The sequence below is a fragment of the Lepidochelys kempii genome, chromosome 1 (genome assembly GCF_965140285.1).
Source record: "Lepidochelys kempii isolate rLepKem1 chromosome 1, rLepKem1.hap1, whole genome shotgun sequence".
Classification (NCBI taxonomy): Eukaryota; Metazoa; Chordata; order Testudines; family Cheloniidae; genus Lepidochelys; species Lepidochelys kempii.
In genome coordinates this window covers 177467719-177481999 of record NC_136380.1, presented here as the reverse complement: position 1 = coordinate 177481999, position 14281 = coordinate 177467719, and the positions used below count along the sequence as shown (strand labels likewise).

The 14281-nt window shown below is 40.7% G+C and overlaps 1 protein-coding gene across 3 annotated transcripts in view; it reads left to right on the top strand.

Annotated features, from left to right (window-relative positions):
- LOC140894923 (multidrug resistance-associated protein 1) overlaps positions 1-7554 on the top strand; it is a 71862-nt gene extending 64308 nt beyond the window's left edge. For all 3 annotated transcript variants that reach the window (XM_073303853.2, XM_073303835.2, XM_073303844.2), the window contains 6 exons: positions 1085-1186; positions 2664-2807; positions 3848-4006; positions 4854-5020; positions 6115-6309; positions 6812-7554. In XM_073303853.2, the coding sequence (XP_073159954.1) occupies positions 1085-1186; positions 2664-2807; positions 3848-4006; positions 4854-5020; positions 6115-6309; positions 6812-6938 (894 nt within the window). In that variant the 3' untranslated portion in view covers positions 6939-7554. The remainder of the gene's footprint in view (positions 1-1084; positions 1187-2663; positions 2808-3847; positions 4007-4853; positions 5021-6114; positions 6310-6811) is intronic.
- The last annotated feature ends 6727 nt before the right edge of the window (positions 7555-14281 follow it).

Here is a 14281-nt window from a genome sequence, read left to right as displayed (position 1 = left end):
AACACAGGCATCTTAACTGGAGGATCACAGCTCTGAACTCAGGTCTTTGCAGATAGGTATATTACAAACTAGCTTTCAATAATGTTAATTTTTTTTGTACTTTTAATCTTATACACATTTGGTTAAATATGGGCTCTCAGTATAGCTGTTTTTTTGTGTTAAGAAGCCTTTAGGTTCATCATTAAATATTCCTACCTCAGAACAACAATTTAACCTAGGATGGCTAGTTTATTAACCCATTGTGTCACTGACCAGTTTTGTTAAAGTTTAATTTCTAGTTCTGATCTATAATGTACAATGTCTTAGAACAGTTTAAAATAGACCAATTTTGTACTGCTGTAAATGAGCAGCCATCACATGGCAACTGTGAGAATTGACGTATAAAATTAGTGTCCACTGCATTAACTTGCCAATACTGGACTAGGTAGCACTAGTACTTGCAAAAATAGCTTCTCAGTGCTTAAGGATAGAAGTGATTTGGCAGATACTCTGGACCCGATCCCTAGGTGCACTGCAGCTGCTTTTGTCTCGCTGCTAAGATACTTGTGTAAGCGGCTCAGGGAGGATTGTCCCAGTGTAAAGGGAATACTGCAACAGTATACATACAACACAGGCTCATAAACCTACACTTCCTCTTTCAGCCAGGGTAACACAGAAGGGGAGCTTGGTTACTGGGGAAAAGGTGATAGCCAGGGTGCCCTGTACCCTACACTGATCCTGACCTAGTTTTTCTAACACAGCAAATGGTGGAAGAAGTGCTCGGAGTAACACTGGGATAAATGCAGTGAAAGTGGAAGCTTAAAGCCAGCTTTGCATACCAACTCCTGACTTGTGCTCTGCATCTTCTGGAACTATCTAAGCAGCTGATATTGTGTTTTGATGCTGTTTCTTACTATCCATAATACATTTCTGAAATATATTATGCTGTTTACGAAGACCAAACAATTTTAATACATTCTGTGAAATGAATCATAGAAATGTAGGGTTGAAGGGGGCCTCAAGAAGACATTAAGTCCAGCCCACTATGCTGTGGCAGGACCAGGTAAACCTAGACCATCTCATGAATATATCTTATCTTTTTCAGATAACTCAAAGTCTGAATTTTTGGGTGCGTAAAGCATGTGAAATTGAAACTAATGGAGTTTCCATTGAAAGAGTTTGTGAATATGAAAAAATGGACAAAGAGGTGAGCATTTTAGAAGACTGAATATAAACTTAGTAGTTGGATACTATTTCATATATGTGTATAAGCTAGTGGCTAACTGATAAAAAGAAAATAAATTGACTGACTAATACAAATGCGTCTTATAATTAATAATATACGTACATTCTCAAAGTGTGATACATTCATGAGCTAATGTATTTGACTTTCTCTTCACACTAATGGTCAGAACAGTTTTGTATTTTTAATGTTGACCAATAAGTTTCTTGACATCAGACTTTGTGGTAGCTATTGTAGTTAGAAACAAACAAATAGAGATTTAAGATTTATTTTATGTAAGTCTCATCATGAACTACTATCTGAATTTGTCTGTGGGTATATCTATACTACAGTCACGGAGTGTGATGACAGCTCAGGTAGATGAACCTGAGACAGTTTAGCTAGCTAGCTTGGCTACTGGAGCAGTGAAGTCACAGCAGCATGGACTTCAGTGCAGGGTAGTTGCCAGAGTAATTACCCAGGAGAGTTTGTACAGCCCATGAAGAAGCCATGCTGTCACGGCTTCACTGCTAATCCAGCTCTTTGGGTATGTCTACATGAGTTGCAATCACACCCGATGATTGAAATTCAGAAATATACAGTGGTGCAATGATACATGGTATGTTCCATTCACTACAGAGCATGAGATATCTGCCATCATCAAAACCTTTGCTACTAGGCTGATACAAAAGTTGCAAGGTAGGAGTGGATATTTGATGAATTACTGTAACTAGAATAATAGTTGCCTATCACAGTTCTAGGCTGGAGTGTTCCCCTCTGCTTCCATGAGAGGAGAACAAACCTGCTGAGGTATAAGAAGGGCTGGCTTCACAGAATGTCCCTCTCCTCTGTGCTGTCTAAGCTCCTCTATGGTGGCTTCAGTGGTTTGGGCTCCAGACTTCCAAGAGCGAGGGCAGTCATTCTCAAATACTGCTACTTCCCATAGTGGGCCAAATAAGCCAAAGTGATTCCTGACCTTAACTAGCATGGGTTCACTCCTGATATAGTGTGAACAGTGTGTCCTATGCATTTTTTTCAAAGTAAGTGGCATTGCAGACATGAATAAAGTTGTTAGAAAGGTGCAGGCTGTACTTGCTGAGAATAGTGAATGTATTACAAAGTATTAATAGCCAGGGCCTTGGAAGCCTGAGTCTCTTTCAAAACTCAGGCCTGTGAGTTGGTAGAATAATCAAGGTTGCTCTCTAAATGAATATGTGCAATCTTTGTCTGAGTCTGGTTACTGAGGAGGATCATGCAACGCCTCTGCATTTGGTGAAGTATTTTTAATTAAAAATCCTGATGTCCAAGAAGTTGTCTGACTTCTCAGTGCATTGGACTGAGTCTGAGTCATCAGCATGTGTTTACTTGTATTTTTAAAACTATAAGTGGGTTGCATAAAGTATTCTAAGTGGCTTGTAAAAATGTAAAACAGTGCACTAAAACAATGTTAATTTAATTTCAGGCCCCCTGGATAATGTCTAAAAGGCCCCCGATGGGATGGCCCAGTAAAGGAATAATAGAGTTCATTAATTACCAAGCTCGGTATAGAACAGGTCTTGATTTGGCCCTACAGGATGTCTCCTTCCAAACGCACAGTAAAGAGAAGGTATTGTACATAATATGAAATAATCAAAAATAGTTTAATTGGCTCCTTAACTTTCTACATTCAATAGATTTCATGTATAAAAGCATAACTGAAGGAGTCCAAATTAGGATAATTCTTACTGGGTATGTAAATAATAAGCTATTAGAATTTGTGAAACTATTTTCTAAATGGTTGCGCAGCCAATGGGAAAAGTATATTTTAATCTAAGTTTTATTAATAGCAACATTAGATACAAGGGGACAGATGCTCATATGGTGTAAATTGATGTAGCTCAACTGACTTGAATACGACTCCTCTAATTTACAGAAGCCGAAGATCTGGACCAAGGCTTTTAAATGACAGACTTTAGTTTCAAGTTATAGTGTAGCTTGATTAGTAATGCCAATTAGAAGCCAATCCTGTCAAGTGTTGAGTGCCTCACACGAAACTTATGCAGCCAATTTTTTGGTAAAATGACTTTTAATAATCTTTTGCTCTCCATTTTAGGTGCATGAAAACAAATGTTTTCCAGCCATTTATTTTTCTTTTTTGTCTTTTATGTATGGTAAATTATTACTTATGTTTTTAATGAGGGCAGTATTAACACAGATCCTTTTATTTCTTGTTTGAGCACCAACCATAGTTAGGTTAGTCTATCTCCAGAAACAGTATGAACAAAGTCATGGGCCAAAGGAACTACTCGTGTGGTGAGCCAGGGGATCACAATCTGGCCCTAAATTTCTGTGCTGCTGCAATGCCAGCAGATGGGAATGTTAGCTTTCGAGTGGGTACCAGAAAACACTTCTTTGGGAATTCCCTCCTACCCCAGAGAAAACTGGATAGTCAGGATCCTGATGATGATTCCCAACCAAAGCGTGAGTGAGTTAAGGAAAATCTGAGGTGGGACCTAAACCACTGAGCTATGGACAAAGGGGCAGTGTTCTTTTATAACTCATGATATCTATCTACAGTGTTTAAAGTCACTAAAAAGAAATTGAAGGCATTAGTTTACTAAACTCTCCATTATTAGTTTTTCTTTTAAAGCTAATATCTTGTTCCAGGTTGGAATTGTAGGAAGAACAGGAGCTGGTAAATCAACACTCACAAATTGCTTGTTTAGAATTATAGAGCGAGACGGAGGCAAAATAATTATAGATGGAATTGATATATCAACTATTGGACTACATGATCTACGTGGCAATCTTAACATTATTCCACAGGTAAAATCTGTTTCCGAATAGACACTTGTCTTTCATTCAAACATTAGCTATTGCATATCTGTGAAGAAATTCTAAATCCCAAAGGCTGAAACTGTAACTATAAGAAAGGCCCCATTTTGTACCAATTCACCAGAGGAAAGATAAATCAGGATATTATTACTGAAATTATGGCTAATATTGAAAACTCCAAAGTTACTCATTAACAGGTATACCCCAAGAAAAGAGAGCTTTGGATGTAATCAAATAATAATAATGGTCATATCGCAAAATCAAAAGTAGCCTTATAGTAGGTGATTTCAATTGAATATTAAATCCTTGTCATGTAAAAGCACAAAACCAGATTCTTAAGAGGTTTAAGTTCCTAAAGATGCAGATAGACACCTACTGGGATTTTCAATAGCACTTACCTGCTTTTGCCTATCTGCCTCTTTATGTGCCCAAATATCTTTAAAAAAACTGGCCCACAGTTTAAAAAAACTGGCCCACAGGATATATTTATAGAAAGCTAGTAGATTTTTTTTTAAAAAACAAACAATGTTCTTTGCTAACTGTACACATTCTTCTTTTTTAATACATATTTTTGAATATGTATTTTCATTTACCAAAGACATAGACTAGACCACTCTCTCCCTCCCCTTTAGGCTTTGTGGTGTTAAATAATTTGAGCATAGCTAGTTTTGCCTTTTCACTCAGATTTCAAATATTATAGTTTGCCTTTTAAAAAGTATTATTTCTAGAATACCTTCATTAAAATCCTAACATTCCTGTGAGTGTTTGTTGAAAAACATTGTTTTGTTTTTTTAAGATTTGTGATGCTACTGCTTAGGCATTTTATATTATTTCTTAGGACCCCGTCTTGTTCTCTGGGACCCTTCAATCTAACTTGGATCCCTTTGGAAAATATTCTGATCATGAGCTGTGGGAGGCAGTGGAGTTGTGTGACTTAAAGAATTTTGTCCAGTCACTCCCAAAGAAACTCCTTCATGAGATTTCAGAAGGTGGTGAAAATCTCAGGTATAAAATTTTTAATATCTACTGGCAAGGGAGCTCTTCTGGTGTGCTAACTTGATTTTCCTTCAATACATTCTACATGACAGTATTCTAATATTTTTCCATGTCACAAAAGTGACTCCCTCATTCTAAATAGAATTACTCTTGTAAAGCAATTTGTGGGCACTTAGCTAAATAGTAACTGGGTGAAATTTTATGGCCAGGTTACACAAGAGGTCAGACCAGATGATCTGATGGTCTTTTCTGGCCTTAAAATCTATTATAGGTGTTTGAGAAATGAGCAAATAGTCCAAGGCAGGGAAAGGACTGCCACAAACAGAATAATTGAAATCAGAGAGAAAAGTAACAATATAAAAAGTAAGAAGAAAAAGAAAGGGAACAAAATATAACCAAGAGAACACTTATCGTTTGCGCTGTATTATATCTTCTATTATTTGCTTAGTGTAGTTAAGTAGCTGTTTAGTTTCTCTTTACAGTGCCTTGTTATTTCAAAGATATGCCAAGGAAGGTGACACTTTTTATAGGATAGAAAATTTCTGAGTGTAAGAGTCAGGCCATTGCAGTCTGCTAAAAATCTGAGAAATTTATATAAATGCTTGATAAGCTTTTAGCAGCAGAGTGGCAATCCAAAATTTAAAAAAGCAGAGCAGAAATGGAAAGTTAGTTAATAAATTGGAATGCATCTGCAAAAAATGGGACATGCCACTTCCAAAGATAGCATAAGAGTTTTTAAAACTCTCATCCTGAACCAACTCCCACCCTTGTAAAATACATAATTTAATAATCATCTGCTGTGTATCAGTCTCTTTCAAACTTATCCCATGTCCAAATTAGGACATGAATATAATACTGGGTATTAAGTTCATGTGGAAACTGGATGCAAATATGCATCCATCTGGAAAATGGAACCAGGGATATGCTCTAAAATAGATTGTAAGCATCTGGTTTTGCTAACAATTGAAAAATTATCCTACTCATTGCTTTCTCTCTACAAAATAACCTGATCAAGGTATTATCTAGCATTTATTGTGGGTGGGAACACAGCATTGCTTTTGCAAAGTTATTGAAATGACACCGTTTTCAAATGTGTTTAACAGTGTTGGGCAGAGGCAGCTTGTCTGTCTTGCCCGGGCTTTGCTACGGAAGACAAAAATTCTGATCTTAGATGAGGCAACAGCCTCTGTTGACATGGAAACCGATAACCTAGTGCAGTCCACCATCCGGAGGGAGTTTCACAACTGCACAGTATTAACTGTAGCCCACAGGTTGCATACTATCATGGATTCTGAAAGGTAAGTTTCAATATTGTTTTAAAAAACATGTGGTTTCATTTAGACATTGTCAAAGTTGGTAGGCATGAAAGCTGATCTGGCTTGACACTTTCCTCATATAATCTATGGTACCATGAAATACATATATATTTATATTAGTAGTAGTTACTGACAGTAAACAGACTGATATTTGTGCTACAATGTTTCTCCTATTCTAATTACTGAATTAATTTTTAACTCCATTTTATCCCAGTTGCAAACACAAGTTACTAGCAAGTCCGTTTAATTTACCAGAGAAAGTTGATTGCACTCTAGAACTTAAGGTGACAAGGCAAACTTTCATTTTCTAAAAACTTTTTTTGTGCAGGAGTTCACAGCTTCATGAATCTCTGAGTTATCTACTGCAAAGAGATTTTCACATATTAAAGGAAATCTACCTAATCCACACCTTCATAGGGCTGGAAAGTATGGCTGAAAAAAATAGCTCAATTTTCCTCATCACCTTTTTGTTTTTGCATTGCAGAGTGCTTGTTCTGGGCTCTGGAAGAATTATAGAATTTGATACCCCACATAATTTATTACTTCAGCAAGGAGTTTTTTCGAAAATGGTCGCTGAGGCTGGGATAACACAAGATACAAATAACTCATGAACTTATTTTTGTGAAGACAAGAATGCTGGTTATTCTGAACTCCGAATGCAGGAAATGCTCTAGGGATGTGTGGTTAATTGTATCCTTGAAATTATAAAATGATCACACAGTTTAGGGGAATTGTGTAGTTTTAACACTACAAATTTCTTACATGTGGTAGGATAAAAGCTGATGGTTGCTACTGTTATGATCTGTATTGCACACTCTTCAACCTTCTTTAAAATATTTTATATACTTTTCACTAGAACTACAAAATAATAAAGCTATGCTTTTCATAGCATACAGTGACTTTTGCTTTAATAAATGATCTGGAGACTACATAAATGCTTGTGAGCCACACTACTTAACACTCCAGAACCTTCAGCACTTGTTTTGGTTGAATCAGTTTGTATGTTTTAAATTATTTAGAAAATAATGCTGATTTAACCAGTATCCTCTGTTATAAATAATGAGCTAGTGAAAATTCATTTGAGAATTGTCATTTTATGAACATAAGGGGTTCAGTGCTGACTTTAATCTGTACATGAATGTTTTTAAAATTCTTTAGGGGTATATTTGGTAGATATTTTTAAATGGCCTTTGAAAACCCTAAAATAAATGACAAGTTAAACGATTAGTACTTATTTTTGTCCACCTAACTGAGCATTCTCAAGTCAAATTGTGACAGAATTCTTAAAAGGAAAATCCCTCTGGGAAATATTCATTTTATATTTAAAGCACATTTGTACAAGCTTTTCTTGTGCTAGTCGTGGCAATAGAACCCTCTTTTCATATTTAATGGGAATGCTAACAATGCATATTCTTCTGTATATAAAGGACTGTAAGTTATGGTTCTAATTTGTTGCCTTGTTTTACGGTTAAACTGGGTGAAAAGATATAGGGAAGCGAAGAAAGTTTCCATAAGAATATACAATGCGTACTAAAGAATACCCAAGAAAAAAATGAAATGGTGTTTTGCGCTAATTCAGACATTCATGGAGCAAATACAGTTCTGCTTTGAGAAGTCATTTTACTTCCCCCATAAGAACCTATGCATGCATTTGAGGTATCTAAGCTGTGGAAGCAGGGTACCTGTATCTTATGTACCATCTCCTACCTGCCTTATTTTCTTGAGAGGCACCCAGGTGGAGCTAGAGCACATTGGTGTTCACCTAGTCCAACACCAAACTAGCCTCTATCCAAAACTGTACTCTTTAAGGTCTATAGTACCACCCGAGGAACAACTTTTACAGAGTTCCTTGATTTTTCTCCTGGGCCTGATTAGGCGTTGGGCCCCAGCCCAGCTTCATTACTATAGCATAAATGCTGTAGGAGGTCAAGTAGGCACTGAACACTCTGCCTCCTGGTAATCAAATTGAGGCGGGCACCCTGTCACAGCAGCCATACAAGGAATAGCAGAGAAGAGTGATCAGTACTTCCCATTGGAGATCCACCAGTAGAACCACCATTCTGGTCATGTTGGCAGAGTCATCAGCTTCATTGTTTTGGTGGTAGCTTGGGCCTCTCCCAGGAAAAAAGGGTAAGTGAAGGACCCAGGCATTACCTGCTACTTTTAATTTATCTCAAAGGTACAGTATTGTCCCTGACAATAATAGCCAGCTGTATATAATACAGTTCCCTAAAATGTACTAATATGCTAGAGCTTGCACCAAACTATTAGATAGGATAGAGTAGCTATGGTGAAGCTAAATTAATTTTGGCAGAGATTAGACTTCATGCTGAAGCCTTTGCCTTCTGTATGAGGTGAGCGATTCTGCTTTTAAAATAGATTTTTTTTGTGACATTGTCAACTGGCTATAATCTCAGAATTAAGCTTCTTCAAAAGATCTATGTTAAGCACCAGCCTTCTGTTTTACGTATGAACAATCAGGCTATTTGTGTGTAAAACATCATTGATGGTGTTGACATAATTCAACCCAGCTGCTTCTACAAGCTGTAGGCCCAATTCACTGCTGGCGCAAGAGGGTGCACCTTCATTCACCTGAATTTAGTCCTGAGTTCTATTAAGACAGCTACAAGAATCTGGCCTATTTGGTATTTAGAAACTTGAGTATGACAGAATGAAACCAGGGAGGGAAGAGGCCTTTAGTTCCTTTCTTGGTAGTGCCTTTTTAAAAAATAAAAATAAACATACAAACTTCTGTTTAAACACGGGTGTTCATAATTGCCCACTTCTGCAGCACACACTTGCATTTAACTTCTCAGGGAAGTTAATATTAACACAAGGCAATTGTTTCTATAGAATTTATCTTCCTTCTAAAGAAGCTACATACTTAAATGAACCAGGTGGAAAGAATTATTTTTAAACTCAAGTGATGCTAGTTTGCAAGAGCATGTTCAAAGATGTTTGAGCAAACAATAAGATGGAAAATATTGCAGTGAGAAATAAATAATGAAGTCTGGAAGTGATGTACAAGTACCATGCTTCTCTAAAGCTAAGGACTTAGGGACAAAGTGGAACATTACCTATTTTCTCAGGGTTATTAAGAGGTGTACAGCCACTACAAGGTACAAGGTTTATTTCCCTTGAAAATATCAGGTCAGTGTTAACATTCCTTAAAGACAGACTGAACAATTTGGAAAAAAAAAAAAAAAAGTTTGTCCTTTTTGTCTTTTGTAGCAATAAATCACAAGTGAGAGATGTTGCTTAACAAGACCCCAGGGAGCAGAGGACAGAAAAAGGTAGTCCATTGCTGGAGGAAGGCAATGTAGTAGAAAAACTATCACGTGTGAGTCTCATAACAGTAAGATACCCCCCACCCTAATATTTATTTTCTAAAAGACCTTGACTGAGGAAGGGGAAGGATATGATGCTGTAGCTGGCATTCTCTCCTGTAGAGAGAGACCCAACCATCATTGATACAAGGTAAGGGAAAGGGAACTGTGCTGAAAGGGAACTGCCCTGCAATGTGTCTCCTCTGAAGGACATTTAATATTTTTGCTTTCCTTTCTCTCCCTTATGCTGAACAAGAGCAGAGGATTTACCATGGGCAGGCTTCTCTCTGGTGGTCACCAAATGCTGATGGAGGGCTTTGACAAAGAGAAAAGCTTACCTTGAGGTTAAGGGACTGGAGTTAGAAGTTATATGTTTTAGTGCTTACTCTACCAAACTTTTCATTAGTAAGTTTGAGAAACTCAGTTTCTCTCTGTGTCGTCATTTCCTCATCTGTGAGATGAGAATACTCTGTCTTACAAGATGAGTGACTACATTCATGTATCTGAGAAATGCTCATATGCTGCTAATAAGGACCACAGAAGAGCCAAACACATCAGATTCTCCTAGTTTGGGACATCAGTTACATTTATGAAAAGGGGTTAATGAGACTAACTTAAGAGTGATAACTGTCTCATTATGTCAGTTTTCAGAGTAGCAGCCATGTTAGTCTGTATCCACAAAAAGAAAAAGGAGGACTTGTGGCACCTTAGAGACTAACAAATTTATTTGAGCATAAGCTTTCGTGAGCTACAGCTCACTTCATCCGATGTAGCTCACGAAAGCTTATGCTCAAATAAATTTGTTAGTCTCTAAGGTGCCACAAGTCCTCCTTTTTCTTTTTGTCTCATTATGTATTACCTAACATCTATGGTTAAGCATCTCTGCCTCCAACCTGTCAGGCTTTTTGTGTTGTACTGCCTCACCCTCCCACAAAACAACCTTGGCTCCAGCGCAGATAGACTATGAATCATTTCAGTGTAAGTGCTGCAATGCACAGCAGCAATAGATGGTTACTGCTTAGAGAAAAGGAGCACTAGCATTTTCCATAGGAAGTGGACCCACAAACAACATTCAGCCAACTACCAGCACTGAACCTTGTCCAGACAATTTCCATGTGTACCCACAGCGCAGATATGCTTTGTTTAATAATAATAATAATAAAAAAAAACTGGTGCAAACTATTCATTTCTCATTGGCCTGTGAAAATGTGGCAACAAGCATTATATGCAATTGATACCGTGTAAAAACCTGGATCTTTAATGATATATACACTGTTAATTTTGGTTTTAAACCCCGTTTACTTCTGCCAAATTATTGAAATCTGTAACTTAAAGGGTCATTTTATTTTGGTAATAGGACAAGGTAACCTCCATCTTGTGTCAGGTTCTTGTTCCTTGGTACCAAGAAAAGGTGGGAAATCACAGAGGCGAGACACTAGGTTTGCCCAGCAACAGCTCCCTATAAAAGTGTGTGAGGGGAGGAGCTAGGCACACACTTGGTCTCTGGAGCTTTCAAGTGGTCAGAGGTTCAAGTGACCAGCTCTCTCGCACTGCAGTACCATCTTGGCAGTAGCTATTGGCCTGCAATAGCTATTTACTAATAGGTTTGGGTTTGTTTATGCTTTTATTTGGGAAAGCAGAGTGGCATGCACGGACCTAGTCTGAGTAGTTAGTTCAGTCTTACACACACAGACGACACAAAGCGGGATAGGGTGGGAGTTAAGATAGGGATACATACATACCTGTCCATTCCATTTGCTGTCCACGGTCAGAGCTCATCAGTCCATCGCTGGCTTCGGCCGTCTGGATCCTGCCACCTTCCACGTAAACAAACATCTATCTATATCATTAAGTGTATGACTGTGTGTAAGTGGTATCTCAAGTCTCCAGAGTTGTTAATCCATTCCCCTCTCCTCCCTTCCTCTTCTCTTAATTAAATAAACTGTTATTGGCTTTTATATTTGGTGTGTATGTAGTTTTTGATATTCAGCTCTGATAGATGGGCTTAACGGGGGGACCCAGCAGGAGGTTACTGTGAGGCTTCCCAAAGTCTTCTGTTCAGATTGGCCTTTAGACATCAAAATCCTTACAACACCTTTATTCTAACCCTAAAGCTTTATTCTTTGCACTATTAAATGTCCATCAGTCCATTGATAGTTTAACAGAAAGAAAAGTCCTGTTCACTTTAAAAAAAAACACACACACACCCCCATGTTGGATATGTATTTTAATTCTATGCCTTTAGTTGCCGCCCTAATACAAGCCATTCAAAGGGAACTTTTAAATACTGATTAGAGTAGCTATACAATTTAATACACATTCAAATTGGTCATCCAAAAGTCTGCTTTTCTCAATTGTCACTCAGTGATGCATTTGCAGTGCCATGGTGTCAATAAGACTCCAGATCAGGCATTCTCACCCCCCCCCCCCCCAACATGCTAGTCGTAGGGCAGAGGTATAAAACTTTTGGGTGCCCTGCTAAAGAGCCAGCTTCCCCCTGCTTCCCTGTAGGGTGGCTGAGTGTATGGGCCAGGCTCCTTAGCAGGGAGCCCAGCTGCAGGCCCTACTGAGGGCAGGCTCAGTGCCATCTGCTCAGCCTAGTGGAACCAGGTGGGTTGATGACTGGGAAGGCTTATAAACCCAGGGAAGAGCGCAGGAAGATAGGAGGGTTGAGGCTCTGTCTTTGCTGGCTGATACAAGCCTCAAAGGCCAGAGGACCCAGTGAGAGGTCGGAGCGAGGACAATTGGGACTGTACAGCCACTGTAAATAAAAGAACACGGATGGAGCACCTGCCAAAGACATCTGAGACCCTTTCTTTGGCCAGCCCAAGCACAGGATGCAGCTACAAGGAGAAGGAAACTTGTGCTGCCCTGTGACAAGTGGGGGCTTGTCCGGGATTCTTCCTAGCGATCGATACCAGTGGCTGCTCGTATGGAGGAGACCCTGAAATGGCTGGTTACTACAGTGCAGGAGCTGCAGCAGTCCCAGCAGACGGAAAGGCAGGCCCTGATAGCATGGCGGGGGACAAAAATCAGGCCCTCCAAGAGTTCATCAAGGAGCAGTCGGTGGCCCAACAGCAGATCCTCCAGCGGGTGGTGAGTCTGGCGAACAGGGACAGAACCAAGACAGCAGGATGGGGGCCCTGGGCCCCATACACCTTTCTGGGGACATTTGAATGGGTGGCTACGGCAGCAGGCTGGGAGAGTTTGAGTTGGGCCTTGCCGCAAGCCCCGTACCTGGGAGGTGAAGCCCATGTGCCGTTTATGGCTTTGGGAGACACCCAAGCCAAAGACTATGCGACTGTGAAGGCTGCTATCTTGGACAGGGTTGGACTCTCAACCGAGAAGTACTGGCAGCAGTTTTGGGCGTCCTGCTGGATGGAGAGCCTGAGGCCCAGGGCATTTGCCCAGAAGTTGACTGACTGGGCCACTAGGTAGCTGAGGCCCACGGCCCAGACAGAAGAGATAATGATCCTGGATCAATTTCTCCAGGAGTTCCTGGACCCAGTACGCATTTGGGTCTGACGACATCAGCTGGCCTACGTAGTGGATACAGTCTGGCTGACAGAAGAGTACATTGAAGCGGAGGCACCCAGAAGGGTGGTGAAGCCCATTAGGGGAGCAGGACCTGGACAGAGTCCACCGGAATCTGCACCCAAGAGCGGGGCGGACCCCGGGCCCACCTGCAGCTGTGAGCTGACCTGTTGGCAGTGCGGGTGCCCTGGCCATAAAAAACAGGACTGCCCTCAAATGGAGTGTGGGCGGGTGGACCGGGGAGTGGGAGGGACCAGGAAATCAGCCCTTAAACACAATACCTGTGTTGGTGGGGAGGAAGCCCCGAAAGGGTTTGGTGGACTCCGCCTCCACCTGCTCACTGGTGCGTAAGGGTAGGCTGAAGACATGCTGGATGGTTCCGGGGCTAAAGGTAGTCCTTCTGTGTGTTTATGGAGATACCTGGAGCTACCAGATAGCCCGAGTTCCCCTGGAGGTTCAGGGATGCTTCTGGTGGTAGCAGGTAGGATTAGTGGAGAGGTTACCCTACCCAGTCCTGCTGGGAAGCAATTGGGGACTCCCTTCTTGCAAGACAGGAAGTCGGAAGGGAAATCCTGATGAAGTGGGAGGGAGAACCTGATTAAGGAGGAGAAGGGAGATGGGGGGCTGGTAGACCCCCCCCCCAAAGTAGCAAGAACTCCTAGACAGCAGTGGGAAGAAACCACCAAATGTTGGTTTTGAGGTAATGAAGGACCCCCCCCCCCCCAGAAGGGGGGCCAGGAGTGCAGCCCTTGTGAGCCCAAGAAAGGCAAGGCACGTGGAGCCCTGCAGCTGACCCTGGAGTCAGGGTACCTAAGCACCCAACCATGCTAGAGAGAGGGCCGGGGTGGGGGGGGGGAGGAGGAGGAGGACAATGACAACAAGGAAACACTCAGACTGGACTTTGTTAGGCTAAGGGCCATGTGCAGGAGACCTGCCCCTACTGTAGAGATGGGGGGGGAGCACCTAAAGAACCCCAGGGAGGACCTGCAGGAACCCACAGCTGTGGTAAATGAACCCCCTTTGAAGGGCCAATATGTCTGGCTGAGAAGAGGCCAGGGCTGGTTGAGCCTGGTGGCTCATTAAATGGGGAAGGT